The sequence below is a fragment of the Vidua chalybeata genome, chromosome 3 (genome assembly GCF_026979565.1).
Source record: "Vidua chalybeata isolate OUT-0048 chromosome 3, bVidCha1 merged haplotype, whole genome shotgun sequence".
Taxonomy (NCBI): domain Eukaryota; kingdom Metazoa; phylum Chordata; class Aves; order Passeriformes; family Viduidae; genus Vidua; species Vidua chalybeata.
In genome coordinates this window covers 106748069-106770048 of record NC_071532.1, presented here as the reverse complement: position 1 = coordinate 106770048, position 21980 = coordinate 106748069, and the positions used below count along the sequence as shown (strand labels likewise).

Sequence of the window (21980 nt, the reverse complement as noted above, 5' to 3'; positions counted from 1 at the left end):
CATGATATCAGACTGATGTTAGCAAATAGTTTTAACAAAAGAAATAAAATAGGAAGGGAGAGTACAGAAATTTTCAAGTATTTTGTTATTTTTGAAACATTCTTCTAGGTTTTAATTTCAAAATGACATCTTTGTTTGAAAAGTGGTGCATATTTTGAAAGTGATTGAATAAACAATGTGAAAACTAAACAAAAGGTGTCATTCAGAGAAGTAAAATGTTTAGATGAGTGGAAATCAGTTCCGGATATTTTTCCTTGCTTAAAAGACTCTCCACGATCACAATATTTATTTAGGGCTAACTTAAAACTCTTTTCCTTGACAGTTTTTCAGTAAGGCGTCCAAACTGACAAACCTGTTATTGCGAGTTCTTATTTGTGAATTTACTATCCAAGCTGTGGATTAACTTTGCCAGGAGTGTAGACAGAGACAAGCTCTACCCATACCCACCCTCAAGCTGAATCTCTGGGAGCAGAGACTGGGATTTTCAGTAGTGTTGTAAACCATCTCCTGCATATTGGGAAACAATGCAAAACCACTGAGGAACCCAACACGTGCTCACCTGTGCTTTTCCTTTATTCATACACCACCCCTTCCTCCTACTCACCTATCTAAGATCTGACTTCATTCATATCTCTTCTCTTTGCATTTTATGAAAATAGCCTTGTATTTCAAAGCTCAGTTGAAAACTTCTCTGTCCCGTGAGGCAGTTCTACTGTGTCTGCCCTGTTTTTTTTTTCTTTGCCACTAGACAGGTCTGGAAAGTATTTCTGTGATGATTTTGGACATGCATGGCCATGACTGCTATTCCAAAAACTCAGTGTTTCTTGAACAGTTTCTCAGTTCACTTTAGCCTGTCACTAAAGTCATATCTTGAAGCTGCCACAGCCCTTTCTGACCGTGACTTGGATGGGATTTAGAAGCAATACAGAAAGCCAGAAAAGAGGAGATGGAAAGGAACAGTTACCACAACACTGTTAGGTCTGGGCCAACATCACAATGGTCACAGGTACCTGGGAGAGCTCGCTCTATGTTGGAAGGAGAGAAATCCGAAAGAAACACGCCGTCCCCTATAACATTGGGATCAAACACTCTTGGCTGCAGTGGAAAATGTGGCTTCTGATACCCTTGTTGATTGGTTGGCCTTGCCTGAGTTTCATGCAGAAGCTTCTTGGGAACTGAAAGAGAGGAGCAAGAAGAGCACAGTTGTTAGAGTGAGTTATTTCAGCTGGTCAGAATGAGAATTGTCACATCACGCTACGGGCTCAGCTGATAGTTAATTCTACCATGTGCAGCCCAAACAGACACTCATTTGCCACTATCGTGAACACTCTCCAAACAGCAGCACAGAGACATTCAACGAGAGAATGCTGGAAACCATAAAGTGAATAAGATACTGTTTATTTACAATTAAGCCTTGAGACTAGGCTAAGGATCAGATTCAGACGTTCTATTTAGACACTCATCTCAGAAACTGAAATAGAGCTTAGTAAACCAGGCTTTGGCCTCAGCTCTAGGCTTCAGAGCACTCCAGTTAGAGCTCTCTGTTCCTACTATGACAGCAGTCTGGACAGGATGCCCTACAGCCATGGGAACTATAGCTATGCCTGAAATCCTGCTTCTCTCAGCCATCAAGCTGCTGGCTCAAGACTGAACATCAGAAGTTTCTATCCACTCCAGATTCACAAAACCAAACTCTAGAGGATGCTGCTCATGTGAAATCATAAAGCTTAAATAATCCATCACAAAAATAAGTTCCTGCTATAATAAACCCTCCCCACCCTGTGAGATCCAAAATCCACTGTTTCCCATTGAGTTTTAGGCTGTAAAATGGGAAATGCCCATTCTTCATTCCCACCATCCTGAGGAACATTAAGACTCAGCTAATCCCTACTGCTCTGTCTTTTGTCAGCCACAGCATGAGCAATATGGAGGTGAAATGATGGGTTAATATGTGACAGATTTTTTTGACATCTCTGGTCTCTTCTTTGGACCAAAGCCCTAATAACAGGAGTGTTTTCTCCTCCTTATAAGGCCAGTTCTTCATCTGTACAACCAGGTAAAGAAATCAAAGCTGGTGTAACTACCTCAGTGTACACCCATTGAAGGTGAATCCACACAGTGAATTCACTAATTTCCCCTGTAGGGACAAAGAATGGAGTCTCCTATGGAGCTGAACCAGTTCTCTTCCTCAGCCACAGCCAACACCTGAGGCTATTTCAGAGCAAAGTGCTTCTCCATACAAAGAAAAGAAATATGTATATGGGTCATTCTCTTCAGAAAGTAGAGGAATTGAGTGATGAAAAACAAAAATAAATTAAAATTTCCACAGGAGAAAGATTTATTCTGCCTGTCACTGACTATACATTAATGCCTAGCAGACAATCAAGTGTGCTTAAGACACAGTCTGTTGAGCACTAGGCACAAGTTCGGTAGACCCAGATGAGCTTCAAGAGAAGATTTCTGGGATGCCCATTTCCCCTTTCTCCAAGTATAACACCACCTTCTTCTCTCATTCCAAGCAGGCTGTCACCTCCCAGTGCCTCAGTTTCCCCAGGGCTCCACTTGGATCATGCTATTTCTCATCTCCACCCTTCACAGGGGCATGAAGAAGCACAATTAAAAATGCAAAGCACTTTGAGATGTTTGGCAGAAGCTTGAAGGAGAACTTGGAAAGAGGGCAGCTCTGGATCAGAAAGGAAATTCCTGCCTGCCCCCTGCAGCTAATCAGCTGCCAGACTGGAACAGGAGATTTAATCGCACCCATTAAATTTGCCTGCATCATCCACCAAATTACTGGTGGGTGAAGTGATCCAGCCACTTTGTTTACATTATGTTTGACTTACTGTCTTTGCTGAGGCAAAGAAAATTGTAACTAGATTTACAGACTGACCTCCTGTATTAGGCTGCCAAGACATCAGCACTGAAGTTCTTGCATTATTAGAAGAGGCATGCTAGGTCAGGAAACAGACAGAAAACCCCTCAGCTTCTGAATATCAAAGAGCTGGCACAGAGGTTTCTAGTGAAAACTGAATTGGCATCAGTTGGAAGGCAGCAAAAAAACACATCTCCTAGTAGGAACCAGACAGGAATGAGGGGGATACCTGTGCCAGGGAAATATCAGAAAGTCTGGAGTGGGGGTGGGTAGAACAGAGACTATCCTGCAAACCACAGCCAGGGAGAACTGCAGTTCTGGGTGCAAAATTTGAGGCACCCAAAAGGACACATAGAGCTCAGCACCCTGCAAAAACAAAGAGTCCTATTGCTGTCTCTCGGACTGAGGACCTGATAAGTATTTAAAAGACATAGGACATTTTCCTTTATACACTTTTCACCCAAACTGCATCCCAGTAACCTGTTGATAGGTATCCAGTGAAGAAAATGAAGAAAAAGCTTTCATGTTTCAGACTTACTCTTCTTCATAAACATCTCCTTTACCTCTCAGCATTCATGACCATCTCCAGGGCACAAGACAGACTGGATGAACCTGCATCTTCCATAGAAAAAGTGACACTACCCAACACTACCCTACTTAAACATTTGAGTGAAGTAGGGGAAAGAAACACCATCATCTCTGGGTGTTCCTATGCACACCCAGAGAACTGAGATATGGCTTTTCCATCTTGGCATCTGTACCACCACCACTTGAATGCTACCTACAGGACCAGGGGAGGAGTCAGGTAAGGCAAAACATTGCTAAATCAGTCAGCAACTGGTCAACAGAATCCCAAGGAAGAGTAGAGATGGAGAAGTATTCAAGGAGAAGCATTGATAGAGAGTATTATTGTCACAGCATCTTATGGAGTAGGGCTGTGCTGTTACCTGTTTGGGATGGCTGAGGACATAAGAACACTATCAGGTAGTCATTTGGTGCCTTAAAACAGAGGTGGCTGTGAGATTCCCAAAAGCAGGCACATGCTTAACATCTGTGACTAGCACACACTTTGATACTTTCAAAAATTCCAAGAGGTGTTTTTCTTCACGTCAGCAACTAGAACCCTTTAAAACTGTGGAAGCAACTTAGAGCAGCACAGGATGTCTACAGCACACAAACTTGGACTTTTCCATTTCCAAGGGATCATTTTTCTCTGTGGACTCCATAAACATCTTGAGTACATTTTGCCAGGAAAGGCCCATCTTTGCAAAGAGTACACAGAGAGATGGCATGCAACAAGTCTGCTCTTTTTCTAGTTTATATGATGCTCAGCCGATACACAGCTTTCTTTTGATTTAGAAAGACTGTGAAATGGAAAGCATTTCTCAAGTGTAAAATACCTCACAATTTCCAGTTAGCTCCTATGTGGCAGCCAATTCCACAAGAAAGATTAAACATCTGGTTCCTTTGAAATGCCCTCCTTAAATTCTCCAGAGAGGAGTGCATCTGACACAAAGCATGGCATGAGTTGAAGCAAAGTGTCAAGGAAAGTTATTTATTATTAAAACCACTAGAAAAAAAGTACCAAGGATTTTAGTCGTATCTCAGTATTAAGCACAGAAATCCTGGCAGGGAAGGGTTGGCACTTATCCTGCCCTATGCAATCGAGCAGAGAAGTTAAAGCAATTCAGTCAGCAGAATGAGTGATGGATCAAGAGGGGAAGAAATAGCTTCAATCAAACTGTTCAAGCACCTCGTAGTCAGGAACCCTGCACTTAAAAATGCACATGAGAAATGAGCTTGGATCATCCAAAAGAGAGGAGATTAATTGCTCTGGGGGCCTCTAGGGACTCTCAGTCTCTCAGGGGGCAGCAGTCAGCATTGAGATGTGGGCATTTATCCAAATGATAAAATTCTACAGCAACTTGAGCTGTGCATCTGAGAAGCACAGGCAGAGGTGTAACTTTTCAGATGGCAAGCCTTGCTCAGCCACTCACCCTGGAGTTCAACTCAAACATCACATGGATTCCATGTCAGCCAGGACTTGATCTGGAGACAAAGTGTCACCATCTCTGTGACACTCCGTGAAGGTACCTGCAGAAGTTGGTTCTAGGTTATAAATCTGCAAGGGAGCTTTTGGATCAGCAAGTTCATTCCTCTTCCATTACAGGCTTTCAAGTCTTTACATAATCCCTCTGTGTCTGCTTTAAAAGCAATCCCAGCTCCCACTGCTCATCTGTCCGAATCAACATCGTGCTAGCAATAATTTATACCAGTTCCCATCCCAAGAGCTGCATTACCCATTTGCAATGAATTAATGGCACCAATCTCACAATGAAACCTCTCCTGAACTGCCTGGCAGCCTCCCCCCACTGCAGAAACAGGGGTGAAGGAAAATCAAAACCAGAGTGTGCTCTCAGGGGCAGAGCAGATCCATCAGAGTCAGTGGGAGCAGCCAGCAGGACAGTGTGAAAAGGCACATGCTGGTGCTGCTGACAGTATCCTTATTTGTACTCAGTGGAGACGCCTTCTGCTGGAATTTTCACACAAGCAGTTTCTTGTGTGGCCAGAAAATCCAGAGCTGATGAAAAGAAAAAGTTACTGTGTCTACAAGCAGCAACATTCCGAATTGCAGTGCTAAGAGATGGAAAAGGCCAGTCAATACTTTACCACTGTTCTTTAAGGGAAGATAATCTCAGACTGTTTTGGGTTGGAACAAGACTACCTTGTTCCAACTCCCCTGCCCTGGGCAGGGACACCTTCCACCACACCAGGTTGCTCCAAGCCCCATCCAGCCTGGCCTTGGACAATGCCACAGCATCGCTGGGCAACCTCTGCCAGGGCCTCACCACCCTCACAGTCAAGAATTTCTTCCTAATACCCAATCTAAACCTATTCTTTTTCAGTTTAAAGCCATTCCTCCTTGGCTTGTCATTACACATCCATGTTTCTCCTCAGGTTTCTTGTAGGCCCTCTTCATGTACAAAAAAGACCATAATGAGATAATTTGCTGTGTTTCCTATGTTGATCTCTCTAGTTTTAAACACTCCAGTCCTGGGGGTTCAACCAATTGCCACAATATACTATTTTCAGAAGAATACTGCTCTTTCTGTGTAATTATTTTCCAGCGTTGCTGAGTGTTTCAATTTAAGCACATATATTATTCCCCTAATCCAAACAGTTGAGGCTATAGGCCCCATATTTTATGGATGGGGAATTGGCTCAGGGACAGAGTTTTGAAAGTGTTTAAATATCAAAATTATTTGTCCAATCTCACAGAGGGAGTCTGTGCCAAAGAAAGGAAACAAGCTCAGCCTTGCACTCAAACCATTCCCTCTTTTGGCTAATTTGATCATTTGGTGTTTTCTGATGCTTGCTCTGTCCTAAACAGGCTTAAAGACTTCCACTCCCAGGAAGCAATTATCCCCTGACCTCCATCTTCAATGGATATACACATCAGTCAACTGGAAGGGATCAATGAAAGCTCAGTGTTTAAAACACATAGACAAGGGTCTTGTCATTTTCCAGTCCTCTGCTCTATATTCTCCTGTGCATTTGCTCCCAAAGCTCAGCATGATTAAAGCAAATCTGCAGGGTCTTCAGCAAACTCTCCTGAGCATGGTTGAAGCAGAGTGCAATTTGAACAAAAACATTACTCCCTTACCCAGGAAAATTACAACCAAGCCTTTTATCTGGGCAGGTTTGGGCCAGGAACTGTTGGTGCTCAACATATTTTTAAAATAATAATAATAATAATAATAATAATAATAATAATAATAATAATAATAAAAGCTCCTGTGAGTAAACACCCAATATAAACTGTTTTTAGAGGTAGCATCTCTGAAGGATTCTTTTTTGAGACTTAAAAATTCACATCATTCAGCCTGAAATAGGATCATTCATGATTTCAAGTTCTTATAAGAAAGAATTCCTTAGTACACGTGTATATGGCTCTCTTAAACTGCAGAACTAACAGTGGGTTTTAGTAAAACCTAAATTCACTAAGCAGTCAGTCAACAATACCTATTAAAATAATGGATTTTGGCTGTGCCAGACTATAAAATATCACAGAACAATCAGAAAGCAAGAAGGAAAAATCCCATACAAAAGAAGACTGCACCTGGTGACAACAGCAACACCACTGTGCAGCTGGAAACACGGGGGTGGAAGATGATCATTTGATTAACAAAAGTAAATTGAGGCACAGCCTACCCCCTTGGCTTTATCGCAAGGGTCTCAGACATGGCCAAGGAACAAGTTGAAACCTTTTCCAGCTATCCTTGCTCCATCTAGCTCAGGGCCTCACATGGAAAGAGGGTTTGCTTCTTCTCATGATCAGGTGTGTCAGACATCCAAAGCCTACCTTCAAGTCCTGCCCTGCCACCAGACATTCTGACAGGGGGAATTTTTGGTCAGATAGGAGCATAATCACCTGATTATCAGGAGATCATCAGATCCTGCAGCTCTCAAATATCTCCATTAGCCTTGGAGAAGGCTGAGTGCACTTGACATCAGCTCTGTACCTTGGCTACAAAGGCATGTCAAACCTATATCCTATATTTTATTTTACTAATATATATTTATTAGTTATGTTATACCATATCCTGTATTTTATTTAGAGTGAAGGTACAATACCATTTAAACAGGAAGTGTAAATTGTCCCAGGAGACAACAGGAGACATGAAGGGACTTTCTGCAACAGACCGTAAGTCTGAAAGTTGGGATTTGATCAATAAACTGCCATGAAAAACCTTCAATCTCACAAAAATCCCCAAACACCAGATCAGAGATTTAAAAAATGCAAGTGGTCCAGACCTCAGCTTCCATCTCCTTCAGTTATTTTGAAAAAAACATTTTTTCACCCAGCATGGATATAGGCCACAATCCTGAAGCCAAATGCAAAGCCCAAGAGCAAGAGGGAGTTCCTCAGCCTGCTGCAGGCGTGTTTTCCATGCATGGTGCTCCAAACCACCAATAACAAGGAAGTGACTCATGCCAGTTACAGTAAGGCCACTTCCAAGCACCATGCAGAAAGCAAGTGAAACTGTCTGGGAAACGAGCTCTGTCACAACCAAAGCCACCTACACCTCCCTGAGCCCACAGCCTGCACCAGGGCCCTCCCTCCAGACTCTGCCCAAAGCAGGAATCTGTCTGTTCTGCTGGTGTTTGGGGGTGGTGGGAAGTGGTACAAGCTGGGATGTCTAACACAACCCATAAAAACTTTCAGATCACTCTGCCAAGACTCCTCCTGAGACAGCCCAGATGCTTTGCCTTTTACAATATCTCCTGGCAGCAGCCAGCTACAGAAGTGTTGTGCAGTAAGAATATAAATATAATACAAACAACCCTTTCTCTTATTTGCCCTCCACAGAAAAGGACATGCTTATCCTTTCCTCATGTAGCTGCAATCAGAGAAGTGATTTCCAAAGTGGAAGCAATTCCAGTCCAGAAACAAAGCCCGTGGAACACAAATTAGCTCAGCCTCACCGTTGCTCCCAGTGAAATCTTTCACAGGTAAAAGGCCCAGTGATGTGAGAGGCTCTGGGAGATGAAGGAGATTTAGGAAAAGCTGCACCTCCAACTGAGACTCCACGGGGAAGAGACAAACATGAGCACCATTCCCTGCCAGGCTCTCCTCCTCCTGCACAGGGCAGTGGAACACTTTTCCCTGACTCCTCTGATTTCTGCCAGCCCAGAAATGCAATAATGTTATTAGAAGATCCAATTCACCTAATCTAGGAGCTCAACCCATGCCCTGTAGGTACCTAAGGAAGAAGCCCTTCTTAAATAAGCTATGTTCCTAAGCTCCCTGTATCATCAAGAGTGAAAGGTGGGTGCCTTTGAAAGCCTCCAGGCAAGATTCTGTCTACTTAAATTTAGGAGCCTAATTAGGGATAGTTAATGAATCATAATGTTACCTTTGGATTTATTCTCCTGAGTGTATCTGAGTTGAAATCTTACAAACTGCCTCACCTCTTTTACTCAGATATTTTTCTGCTATCTTGAACTTTCCAAATCTGAATTTGAAGCTATAAAACACCTTAATTTCTATCCAGTGATGCATGTGCTCGATCTGTCCACAGGCAGTTTTCCTACTGCTTTCATAGCCATGAAAGTCAGTTGTTCTTCTTTCATCATCTGAAATGTAATAACAGAATATGAAGCATCTCTTGCCAGCAACTCATAAATCTCCTGCTTGATGTGGCTTTTGGTCTCCGAAGGGCACAGGGGAAAGCATCGCATGTGCCAGTTTGCTCCCTACATGTTCTATTTGGAAAGAAAAATGGATCAAAAGGAAGAAAGCCTTGTAAGAGATACCTGTAGATACATAGAGGTACTTTCATCTGGTAAATTTCTGCCTGCTCCCAAAGTCAGGAGAGTTCTGCATTTTCACAAGATAACTCATCTTGAGGAGGATGAGACTCAAGCTGATTCTTGTCCAAATTCCAGCATGCTCAGCTACATCCAACCATGGCACCTTTGCTACCCATAGCTGTAGGACCTTGCTGGTAGTACGGCTGCATCTCATCTCCACCAGGCCCAGAAGAATCAGATTAACAAGGAAGTCAGGCTCATTCTGCCAGTCTTCCCTATTTCCCCTATTTGGGCTGCATTTGTCACATATTTTCACTGGTACTGTGCAAACCAGCCCTGGCTTTCTTAGGCATTTAGGGAATATTTGTTGGTTGGTTTCTTCAGAGACTTATTAGAAGCTGGAATTTTATGCAATGCTCTGAATATATATCCACTTCACTTTGGAGCAAAGTAGAGTTACACTAATTTTCAGACTTTGACACAACTCCTATTTCTTTTCATCATTTTCACACATTTTAGTTAAACATTTAACACTGCAAGACTTTAGCTGAATTGGTCAGACCCTGGTGCTAAAAATGCCAAGGTTGTGCCATTCATTTAAGAGCTCGACTTGGCGATCCTTGTGGGTCCCTTCCAACCCAGAGTACTGTGATTACTCTTATAATACAGAACTATTTTGACATTTAGGCTATAGGCTTGGCAGAAATTCTTTTGTGCCTCTTATCTGTTTTTCAGGAAATATGTGGCACAAAATGTGGCTCCCAGGAGGACACTGACAGAGCAGTGAGTATTGTGTGTTCAAGTGTGGCCGATCCAAAGTCAGGGCATTGCTCACCAACAAGGGAGAGTCTCTGTACTCAGGATGCCAGCCCATACCCAAGTGGTTCCAGCCCTGCAAGTTATCAGGAAACAGCTGAGTCACAGCAACCAATTCTGTAAAACCTGGGCCAAAAGACACTCCCTTAAATTTCAGTGAAAGGTGTACACAAACACTGTCAGGGAAAGTGGCCCTTGGAGATCTTCAGGACTGTATACCCAAAAGCAATGTTTGGGTGAGCATTATCTATCACTGTGGGACACTTAAATGAGAGCTAGGGCAAGGATATCCAAGATAAAGTAGGGAGAAAGGGATGGGGTAAAGGGCCAGAGATCCTGAAACCCTCTAGAGCTGATGGCATGGCTATGCCAGCCTCCACCAAGCACAGGAGAGGAACGGCAGGTAAGCAGAAGTCCAGGAAGGCAAGGAAGATATCAGGGAAAATAACATCTACATTTGCACTGCCCAAATATTTTAATAAAGAGTAAGAAGCCTTATGCTTCAGCATCTGAGCCAACAACTAGCCTGGTATGATCCAATCATTATATTCCAAGAGTTAGGAACATAATTTCTCCTCCAAGACTACTGACCAGATAGATATTTAGGGGATTTTCTGTGCCTGGCTCTGAAGCAATGTCATCCTCCCTGTAGTCCACTGACCACTGATGACCACTGAGACACCAGAAGATCAATTCAACAAAGAAACCTAATTCAAAGAGAAACCACAACCAGCACATCTCTGGATGTTCTCCCATGTTTTGTTTCAGTATCTGCTGGCAGGCACAGCTTGGAGATTCTTCTCATCTGCTCTCCTTGCGTAATTAAAGTGTTGGTAATTACGGCAGAAAACTATGCTGTATGCAAAAAAATTTTCTTTTTATCCGAGTGCTACTTATCCAAAAGTGAGTGCTAGTTCTTTATCTGCTCATCAGCTTTTCCTATTTGCAATCAAACAACAGAGAACTAGGCAAGGGGCTAGAAGTTTTTCCCAAAAAGAGCAGTGTCATGATAGCAGGAGATGAGGAACATCATCAGAAAGCAGCTGGTAACCTCTGCCATTAAAGGCAGTGACTTCTTCTGGTCACATGTTTGACTTAGTGTGGCAATTCCCAGGGTCCCATGAGATGCCCAAACTGAAGACCCTGCACAGGGAAAGGTTATCAATTGCATTGGAATAAAGATTAGGAGCGAACAAAACTGTGTAAGGAAGCTACAGGTCTAAATGACCTTCAATTATATACAGATGAATGCAGATCAATATTTACTGAACAAAAACACAGCTTAGTTTGAGACCCAAAACTCAGTGTGGGGATCACTGGCTCCTCAGTGGTTCATCACTTGGCTTATAGAAACCAGGCTACACTAACAAACTTGAAATCCAAGGATCTGTGAACAAAGTGGCAAAACTGTTTTCAATATAAATCTTTCCATTCACATGGTTATAACCTATGAGACATCCTCCTTTGGGGCTGAGATTTCCTGAGCACAGTGGAAAGTTTGAGGAAAAACCCTATAGATGTTTTTTAATTATGAGTATTAAGCCTCCCCTGTTTTTTCAAAGAAGTACATTTACAGGCAGAACCTCTCTTAACACACAGCATCAGCTTTAAATAATCTGGCTTGGAGACTGTGAAAAGTTCTTTGCCTGGTTTATGGTTTTTTTTTTTGTTTTTTTTTTTTTTTTTTTCTGGTAGAAAAACACGTAGCATGCATCATCTTGCTTCCATGCATACCCCAAGGGAGCAGTAAGGACTGCAAGCCCAAATCTTACTACAATTGCTACTGTGACTAACTGCCAGTTTTGTGAAACAGCAAATTACAGTCACTTTCCTGACCCCACATAAAAGCAGATACACACCATGGAAAACAATGCCAGGGTTTTGTTATAGCCCAGTGAGGATGTTCCTGAGCACCTACTCCACGCTCTTAGGCAACTTGCCCTGCAGCTACAGTCTGGGAGCACTGGGAAGAAACTGTGGGAATACTCAGTACTGGATTCTTGTGTGGCAGCTTTCCAGCACTTAATAGTGATTTTTATTTTTTTTAAGAGAACACAAGGTTTTTTAAAGTTAAGTGTTTGTTTCTATTAGGCTTCATAAAATGTCCAGCAGGGACATTTCTTGTGCACCAGTCTGTTCTTTCCCAATCTCCACACATGTTAATAAGATTCATTTATATGAATATCTCAAATGATACCTGGATTCACATCACTTAATTGAAGGTAGTTTACTGGGATGGGAGGGGGTTAATTTGTCCCCCCATCAGTTATACAGATAGGCTGACTAATCCCTCAGTTTAACCCCTTCGGTTAAATATCTGCATTAGTGCACTTAAAGCTTTGCAAGACTGAGCTGCAAGCTTGCACATTATGTATGGATATACATTCAGGTGTAGGACATTGCTGGGCAAAAAGCTTCTCTCATTTATTCCAAAGTTAATAGAGGTAAACAATCCTGAATCAAATCCTACCCGCCTATTAATGCAGAAATTATTCCAGGACTGCTTGGGGCTCCCTTCAGACCTCTCCAACAGGCTGGCAAGTCTCTGAAGACCCTGACTACTTGCAATACTTGATTCACCAGGTTGCCACCCCAGCCAAGCCCCAGGGGCTCATTCTGGGAAGGTCAGCAATGCTCTTCTTCTGGTGGCCTTTGCTAAGTACTGCCCAGTTTCTGCCTATTTGAGTAGCAAGGCCCATCCACTGGCATTGCTCCCCTTTCAAAATTACTGAATTCAATCAGTTAAAACATGTAAATGGAGACACATCTTATCCTGCCATGTGTTTGAAAGTGTTTCTTATCACATATTCCAAAGGAAATGCAGGTTGCTAACTTACGGCCAAGGAACTCCATACTGTAGGACCTCTATTTTTAGCCTTCCTTTTTGGGATTCTTAGAAAAAACATGACTTTAGCACATACCTTTGCTGCTAGCAACTTGAACCCAGAGCAGAGTCTTTATCTGGCATGCACTCAATTTAAGGTGCCACTTCTTTCAAGTGGAATATAATGCTCTGTACTGCAGTATTTGCTCCCTCCACTGGATATCTTGAGCCCACCAAGCCTGATATCTTATCATCAGATAAAAGGATTAATCCAGCACAAAGAGGCTGTGAGCACCTTTTGAACAAGTAAACCTTTAACAAACAAATTTCCTGGATGGGGGGATAGACAGGGATGGTTTATGAGACCCTGTAAACAGCAGAGAAACTCATAAATACAGTCCTTCAAAGTACTTCTGTCCCATGCTGGGATGACCCCACCTCATACCACAGGAGCCACTGCCCATCTCTGTAAAGCCACATGCTACAGGACTGGCTCAGCTCACAAACTGGAGCTGCCAAAGGAAAATGAACCCCTATCAATGCAGCTGCATAGGATAAAATCTACCTCACAACCTGCTTGGGTTATAGTGACAAGATGTTATTAATTGCAATTCCAATAACCATCCACATTACCTAAAATCTGAAGTAATCCACTTTAATTACCTTAACTCTAATAACTGCATGGGATCATAACAGCTAGAGGAGAAAAAATAGTTGTTAACTTGTTGACTGCCAGATGCAGACTGCTGATATGAGATTTATCAAATATTATAGTATTAAAACTGACCTCAGCTTGGCAGGAGAAGGCTATGATTCATGCCCATAACTCTTGGGCACAGGGGGAATACAACAAATAATTGAACGAAGATTAAAGCATTAGCTGTTTCAGTAGAATAAGACAGGAGATTAATTTCATTTACACTCAGGTAAACCTCTTTCCTAACTTTCTCCCAGTTCAGCAAGAACTGCAGCAAGTCCACTGTACAAGTCTGTTAGATCACTGGCTTGTTTAGACCTCTATCATTCCATTAAAATCAATGTTTCAGTAGAGGGTGAGAACTGGATCACTCTTCTGGCTGGTCTGAGCTTTCCACCTTTGAACTGATTCAGACTTTGTGGAAAAATAAAGAACCTATCTTAAAAATCTGTATTAAAAAAAATCTTGCATCAAAACTATTTTTTTTTCACCCTTGGGCAAATAACTCACTTCCAAATATGTTCCAGGTAATGGAAAGTCTTAGACAAATAGAGTTCAAAGTGAGGCTCATTGTGAAAGAGGCACACTAATTACAAACACTCTATGGAGAAGAAATGGCATCTTTGTGTTTGTACAGCAGCTGGTGCAAGGAACTGCCTGCCCAGTTTCCCAACAGCAACCCAAACTCTGGAGGTACCCAAGTACCAGTTTGCAGCCAAGTTTCACACAGCTGGAAATCAAAATCCATCTGTAGGCTGGCCTCCCTACAGTGGGCTGATAAAAGGAGTGAAATGGCTGGGACATTTATTCAAACTCAAGCATCTAATGGGACATATGAGCAGTAACTCTGATCTCTCACTTGTTTCCCAGGCTCTTCCAAGGGGAATCACAGCAGTTTGCACTGCAGGGTCTTGCACCAAGCCTCATGCAGCTCATACCACCCTGTAAATCTGCTGTGATGGGACTGAAAGGACAGAGGTGAGATGAATGGTCAGATGACTCTTCAAATAATCATAAAATGGTTGGGGTTGGAAGGGATCTTTAAAGGTCACCTAATGCAAACCCCTGCAATGAGCAGGGACATGTACCTGACCTCGAAGACCAAGCCTCCCTGTTTCCCTGCAGGCCAAGCAGGCAGTGAAGTGGTTGGTGCTGCTTGTTATGATGAGGACAATGTCCACCCTCAGATTTTGTATTTCCCCAGATCGTCTACAGAGGCAGAAAATATTCTTCCTCAGTGGTGTCTTGATGTCATCTGAAGATGTGTTTTTTTAGCTTCTCCTGAAAGGTCAGAGACTAAATACCCAATACCTACAATCATCTGCAGTTTACAAGCACCTGGCAGAGGAGGAAGAGGGATGCTGTGATCTGAAAAGAAGCCCACACATTGGAGTGATGACCTTACCCACATCAGCAGACTCTGGCCTTCAAGCAAAGGGTGCCTGAAATCATCCCACAATCACAGAAGCATCAAGATTGGAAGGAACTTTAGAGATAAATTAGTCCAAACCACCAACCCAGCCCCACCATAATCACCCCTAAAACATATCCATATCTAGACACCTCTTGAACGTTTCCAAAGAGTGATTTCACCACCTCCCTGGACAACTTATTCCAATGCCCAACTGTCTTTCAGTGAATTTTTTTTTCTCTAATATCTAATCTGAACCTCACCTGGTACAACTGAAGGTCATTTCTTCTCATGCTTTCACTTGAGACATGGTAGAAAAGACTGGCCCTCACCTGGCTACAACTTCCTTTCAGGGAGTTGTAGAGAGCAGTGAGGTCTGCTCTGAGCTTTCACACTAAACATTTCCAGCTCCCTCAGCCACTCCTCATAAAACATTTTCTAGACCCTTCAGCAGCTTCATCACCAAAAACAATCAGGAAGCCTGGGAAGGAAAATGTGTGTGGTCCTTCCAGCGTTCTGTTTAGACCGTGAAGATTTTGTGATAGATAAAATAAAGATCACCTAATCCTTGAAACTGTTTACAATGACACAAAGAGCATTAAACTCCACTCTTACACATTCTGGAAGAAGTAAACTGTGGTTGCTGTGATGCAAGAAAATTAAACACAATATTCACCTGGTACAGTGTGACCTTTGTGTTGTTAAACTCACTTCACACTCAAAACAAGGTGACTCCATCCAGAATGCCTGCTGGGAAAAGCATGTGGTCCCTGCTGACTTCTAAGCCATGTCCAGACCATGGAACATAAAATGTCATTTTTGTAACTTAGCAGGAGGTCCACGGAGTTCCAGTGTCACAGATCATGGAATTATGGAATCATAAATGGCTTGGGCTGAAACAAACCCTACAGACCACCTAGTTCCAAGCCCCCTGCCATGGCAGGGATGCTACCCATTAGATCAGGTTGCCAGGGCACCACCAGCCTCACCAACGTGTCAAGATCTGGGCTTTGGCACTATTTTGTTCATCGGTACAGAAGTGCTCGGTGAAGTCCAGAGGTCAAACACAAAGACTAAGCAGCTGTCCAAGCCTGGGAGGTCACTGCTGCTCCTCAGGGCTCAGAGCATGTGGGACATCACATCACAGGTCTGTGGCAGCACAACAGACACAGGATGCAATGATGACCTGGAGATGTGTAAGGCCAAGCAAGGAGCTGAATTTGCTGCCTGTCCACAGCAAAGAAAGCTGGAACAGCCCTGAGGGACTGTATCCAGACACAGGGCCATGACACTTATTCAGCTCAGGGATGTTATCAGCTGTGTGCTATCTGAATGGACAGCCCTTTAGAAACACTGAATGCTGAAATGCTCCACAGGCAAAGAAGATGGCTGAAAAAAATTGCCTGGACACCTCTGAATTGTCTCTGCACACGTTCCAGCCACATCTCTGGCAAAAATACTGATTGCATACAGAGGTACCTGCTCCAACAGCCCATCTCTGCTGCACCATCTGCCCTTATGGAGCAGGACACATTCCTTCAATTTGTCAGAGCTCCATGGAAAGCAGGTCTCAGCCTCCTCCAAGGATGAAAGGATTGAACTCAGCCAACCTGAGCTGAACACTCTTATCAAACTACTTTGTTAGCACAGCATAAACCTTCTACTACCCAGAAACAAGAAGGAAATGCATTACCACATCTTTCCCCAATGTCCTCTTGTCCTATTAAACTCAAGGAACACAAAGGTTGTGTTAGAGAGTTCAGCAGGCTCCTGTGATTGCAAAAGGATTTCATACTGGATATCTCATCCATCAAGGACACCAGCAGGGTTTAAGGGAAAGATGGTGGGATAAAATAGTCTCCTGGGTCAAATTCAAGCCATAAATGTTGCTCCTTTTTATGCCAAAGGGAAGTCTTTGACTTTTAATCTTTCCATATTTCAGTTAAATTATGCAAATGACAGAGAACTAAAATAGATGATAGATGCACAGCTAAACCTCCCCCATGTTCTTGAGTTCCCAAGATTTCTCTTGTAAATGCCACTATAAACACTGTAAAACTACAGTGGAACTTATTCTTAAGCCATGCTTATATCAATAATTTGATTTAATGAGCAACGATTGCTTCCCATCAGTGTTTGTTTTCCTGTGATAGAACCAACTGCAGAGATAAAAGATAACTTCCTGTGCTCATACTCTCAGCCCACAAACATTTCCATCTAGACAAGGCTTCAAAGCCACACTTGGACAAAATTAACCATGACTGCATTTTTCCAAAAATGTGATGCTATAGTCAGATATTAAAAATCCTCTTCCCTCTCAGTTTGACTGAGTGAAAACAAAAGTCCACTTTCTGATGGAGCTCCCTCAGGCCAACACCTTGAGTTCTTGAAAGAATAATATCCTGCCTAAAGAGGGTAGATTTAGATAGGACACAAGGAAGAAATTCTTGACTGTGAGGGTGATGAAGCCCTGGTACATGTTGTCCTGAAAAGTTTTTGATGCTCTATCTCTGGAAGTGTTCAAGGCCAGGTTGGACAGGATTTAGAGCAACCTGGGATAGTGGAAGGAACTCCCTGCCCAGGGCTGGGGGTTGGAATGAGATGCTCTTTAAGGTCCCTTCCAATACAAACCACTTTATGATTCTATGATATGATGATGTTTCGATCTCTTACAGACATGTTTTGCATTTATTTATTTTCTTGTACTTCTATTGTTATTTATCAGGTGTTTTGCAGCACGGGAGACCCTGTTTGTACTCTCAAAAAAAAAAAAAAAAAAAAAAAAACAACAAAAAACCAGAGGAAACAGTCCTAGAGAAATAAGTCCCTGTCAGCACTGAGCATGTGGAGCAGACATACAGCTCTAGCAAGGTGATTACACACAGACACAACAAACTGCATCCTCTCACTTCCAAAACAGGCAAAGATTACAAGAATTGCAGATCTCCTGAGACAGAAACCTTCCACCCAAGCTAAATACAGGTACAGCTTCCCATGGCTGTGCTCCCAGGCCCGGCTCCAACTCTGGAAAGCAAAAACTCCTCTTGGAATTAATTATTAATGGAAGTCTTGCCAAAGACACCTTGACAAAAAACTCAAAAGGATGTCTTACATTGGCTTCTGCTACTGTTGGCACATGAACACAGATGGACACAAGCCACCATGAAAGATGGGCTGTCAGGAGAAGGATTAAAAGCTGGCTGTGCTATTAGTCCTGACCAGCCTTCTTCTCCTCTGTTCTGTGCTCCAGCTTTAGCACTAATGGCAGCAAAGAGCTGTAAAAATACTGATGATAAATGTGAGCCTTAATCAAACAAAGCACTTTTAACTATTTGATTAGGAATAATTTTATTTTTACAAATATAGGGGAAATTCAAAACAGTTGAGCCCTTCTACATCCATAGGGTAGAAGTGACCACTGTGGCATTTGAACAGAGTTTGCTGAGGTTTCTGACTGCCAGTGATGCCCAGATGATTTTTTGCCTTTTCTTTTCTGTACCTTTTACATAACTTCTACGTATCCTCAGTATTCTTAGCATGCATACTTGTAATTCCTTAAGTCTGATAACTTAGCATAGCCTTAGTATTTTGTTAGGCCAGGAGACCAAACATCCTAAAGGCCTCACAGTAGGACACTGGAAAACCCTATGCTACCTTGGGAAACCAAGGTGCTCTCTAGAGCATACCCTGTAAACTAGAGATGTGGCCCATGCAGGGGGGGATTCCTTGGATGGGGGAATATCACAACATTCATCCAGGCCTCCCGTTGGGGCATCCTTGTTAGATATGCTAATTTGCAAGGTCTATAAATTGGATACAGAACTTATCATGTGTGTGCATTGCAGCATGTTCCACCTTGGCGAAGTGGCGCTCCAGTAAGGATCCTTGTTAAAATACCGAGGTAAAAACCCCTTATCCCTTACCTGTGTCTGGCTCTCAATTTTCTAAGACCAGGAAAAGGCATCACCAGGCCAGAGTGAACCAGACCACATCCTGGCCTCTTGGGAGGAATGTTTGGACACAGGAATTGCTCTTTTCCCCAGGTGGACGCAACCAGTCAGGCATCAACAGATTGGGATTCAAGCACTACAAAGATGTCAGTCAAAAAATATGCCAAAAAGGCAAAAGATTATATCTGAGTGATGAATTAAGTGAAATGAATGTGCTACCCTTGTTTCAGCAGTCATCAGGAAAAATCACAATTGCCAACAACTCTAAAAGGAAGACTTGTTGGCTGTCATGGTTTGAATGCCAAAAACATAATGAATGTCCCCTCTCCCCTGGGATGGCATGGCTCTTGTACCCAGATGTGGTCCTTCCAAAGCAAGCTTGTGACAGGGAGGTGATGTGTGAAGCTGACATGGCTGAGACTGTGTGATTCCTGCTGACAACCAGTGCATATCCACCCCAGGCTACAGGGCTGTCAGCTCCACAGCCTTCACTAGTCCCCATTTGTAAGTCAAATGCTGAACGTTATAAACTGTTAGAGACTGGTCCTGTGTGGCTGCCTGCAACAAATTCAGAGAGTGTCGCAAAGATTACAAGCCAGTGACCCAAAAAAACCCGAAGTAAATTTGATTTGCATATTAGATTAGAAGATTCATTCTGGTGCCATACATGCACTACCACCAAATCTGATTGAATGTAACCTCCGTCAAGAAGAAAACATTTCCTTTTACAGTCTTCAGACTGCCTTGGTCCATAGCTGACAATTACCAACTGTTTCTCCTCAAAAATGAACCCAACCAAAACATCTCCCAAATACATGGTACATTGAGTCTACAGGCATGTTCCCCCCAGCCACCAGGTCTTAGAGGTGCACTGGCTCGCACCACAAATGCTGTCAGCTCTCAGAACAACCACAGAAGATGGGGTTAGAGCTGGCACCCCACCTGTCTGGATGCTCCCAGCTGAGTGTCTGGGTCCCTGGCCAAAGCACCTGGAGCATGAGCTTTGTCATGAGTTTAGAAGAAGGTTTAAACACTGGATTTCTGGTGTGAGTCATTAATTGCTGCATCAGTACCGGCTTCAGCTGAGTGACATGCTGTTCTGCCAGGATGGAACTCCTACAGAGCATCCTACAGAGCTCAGCTGCAGGGTCCTCCCAGCACTGAGCTCCCTGGTGTGCTGGCACTGCTGCTGTAGGTCCTCCTTGCTAACTGAGGAGGCCCAGGGCATTGGTCCAAGCACTAGCAAATGATCATTTGTACTCTTTAAATGTTCAAACAGTGCTCAACAGCAACTTGGCCCATGCCAGCTAGTGCTGTCCCCAGTCACAGCTGGCCGTAGACTGGATCGCTGCCCTCGGGTAGTTGGGATATGTGTGACTGCACTGTTTTGAAGGAAAAACATCTGGCTAGATGCAAGTCCTGCTGTGCCACTCATCCCTAGGACAAGAGAAGCTTTGCTACATTTTATGTCACAGGACAAGTGCAGTCCCTGTGCTCTGAGTAGTGCCCGTTCATGATCATTCATTAACACCTAACTCCACGAGTTTTGGTAAGGAGTAAGACTCTCAGCACAGATACTCATACCTTCCCATTTGCACAAGAGAGAGCACGCCAGAGTCTGAGCTGATTTAAATTGTCCTGAGAAATCTGGCAGGGACTCCTGTGCTGTAGAGTGAAGCCAGCTGGAACATAAGGCTTTCCACTCCACACTCTGTGTACCCAGCCAAAAATCACATGTGGGTAGCGTCACCGAAAACCAAACACCTTCTCCTGTCCTGCCTCAAGTTCTGTGTGAAAACAAACGTTCTCCTTCACGGCTGGAAAACTCATATTTCAAGGTAGAGTTTTCTGCTTCAGGAAAAAAACATCCCAAAGTGAAAGAGCAGCATTAGCTTTGGCACTGCTGAGGAGAAGTCCACGGAGAGTTCGACTGGCAAACAGTCAGAGGAGAAGCACAGCAAATCCTGGCCTCTGAACAACACACTGCGTGGGTTTAGGAAAGTCACTAGTTCAGCCTGAGGCAATTACAAATTAGAGCTGAGTGTCACAGAGAAGCAGAGCTGGAAATGAGTTTGCTGGGTCATCTAGTCTACCCTTCTAGACTCGTAGCAGGATCCCATCTAGCTTGCTTTCAAAGATCCTCAATGATGTAGACCCAGTGAAAACCATTCCAGAACATCTCTCTTTTCACCTCTATAACATTTTTCTGAATATAGAGCTCCAATTCCTTTGCTACACGTTATGCTCTTAGCCTCTCATGCAAGGTGATCAATAGGCTATCTCCACATCTCTGCCACAGCCTTTTATGTGTCTGAAAACTCCTAACCTACTCTCTTCCCAGACTTCTAATTTTAGTCTAAATGACTGCAAATTAGGATTCATTTTACCAATGTACCCAAAGGCAAAAACAAGACTGATGTCCTCCCTGGAACCACATAAACACAGTTCCAAAATGTTTATAATTAACATAGAATATCAGGGGAAGATGAAAGTAAAAAGGTCAAAGAAATATATTATTCCTATTTTAAATGTAGGAACTTGGTACAGAGAGACACGTGTTTAGTCTTTTCAAGAACTCCCATAGCTGCAAAGAAGTTTACAGAGGGCTTAATACCTAACCAAATTACTGCATTTGAAAATGGGCTTATTTCTGCCTCTTCTGAGCTACTAGATAAACTATTTTGAATTACAGCCTGAAGATGTATGAATGTTCGTGACATCTGGGAAACACAAACCAGATCCTCCAAGTGCCCCTCCAAAGCCCTAATCTCAAAACCATTCTTCCTTGTGGGTGAAGCAGAGATGATTAATAGCATTTTTCAAAGCTCTCCAAAGATCTTATTTTTTCTACAGGAGCTTGAGACAAAATGATCATTACTTGCCTGACATACTTACATTCAAGGCAAACCCTAACAATGAATATAAGTCAAAAGGATTCTGCATATCAAATTTACTGTACATGCAAATTTCCTTCAGAGAGAACCATTAATAATTGTCTGAATGGTAAAATTTAAGATTTTCTAAAAAGGCCTTCTGAGTTTGTGTGTGCATTCCTTATCATTCATCTGCTTCACTGGGCAATTACTCACCATTTT

General features: G+C 42.9%; 1 protein-coding gene across 2 annotated transcripts in view; it reads right to left on the bottom strand.

Moving 5' to 3' along the window:
• Positions 1 to 21980, bottom strand: part of EVA1A (eva-1 homolog A, regulator of programmed cell death) — a 201737-nt gene that overhangs the window by 11515 nt on the left and 168242 nt on the right. For both annotated transcript variants that reach the window (XM_053939778.1, XM_053939779.1), the window contains one exon: positions 1011 to 1175. In XM_053939778.1, the coding sequence (XP_053795753.1) occupies positions 1011 to 1175 (165 nt within the window). The remainder of the gene's footprint in view (positions 1 to 1010; positions 1176 to 21980) is intronic.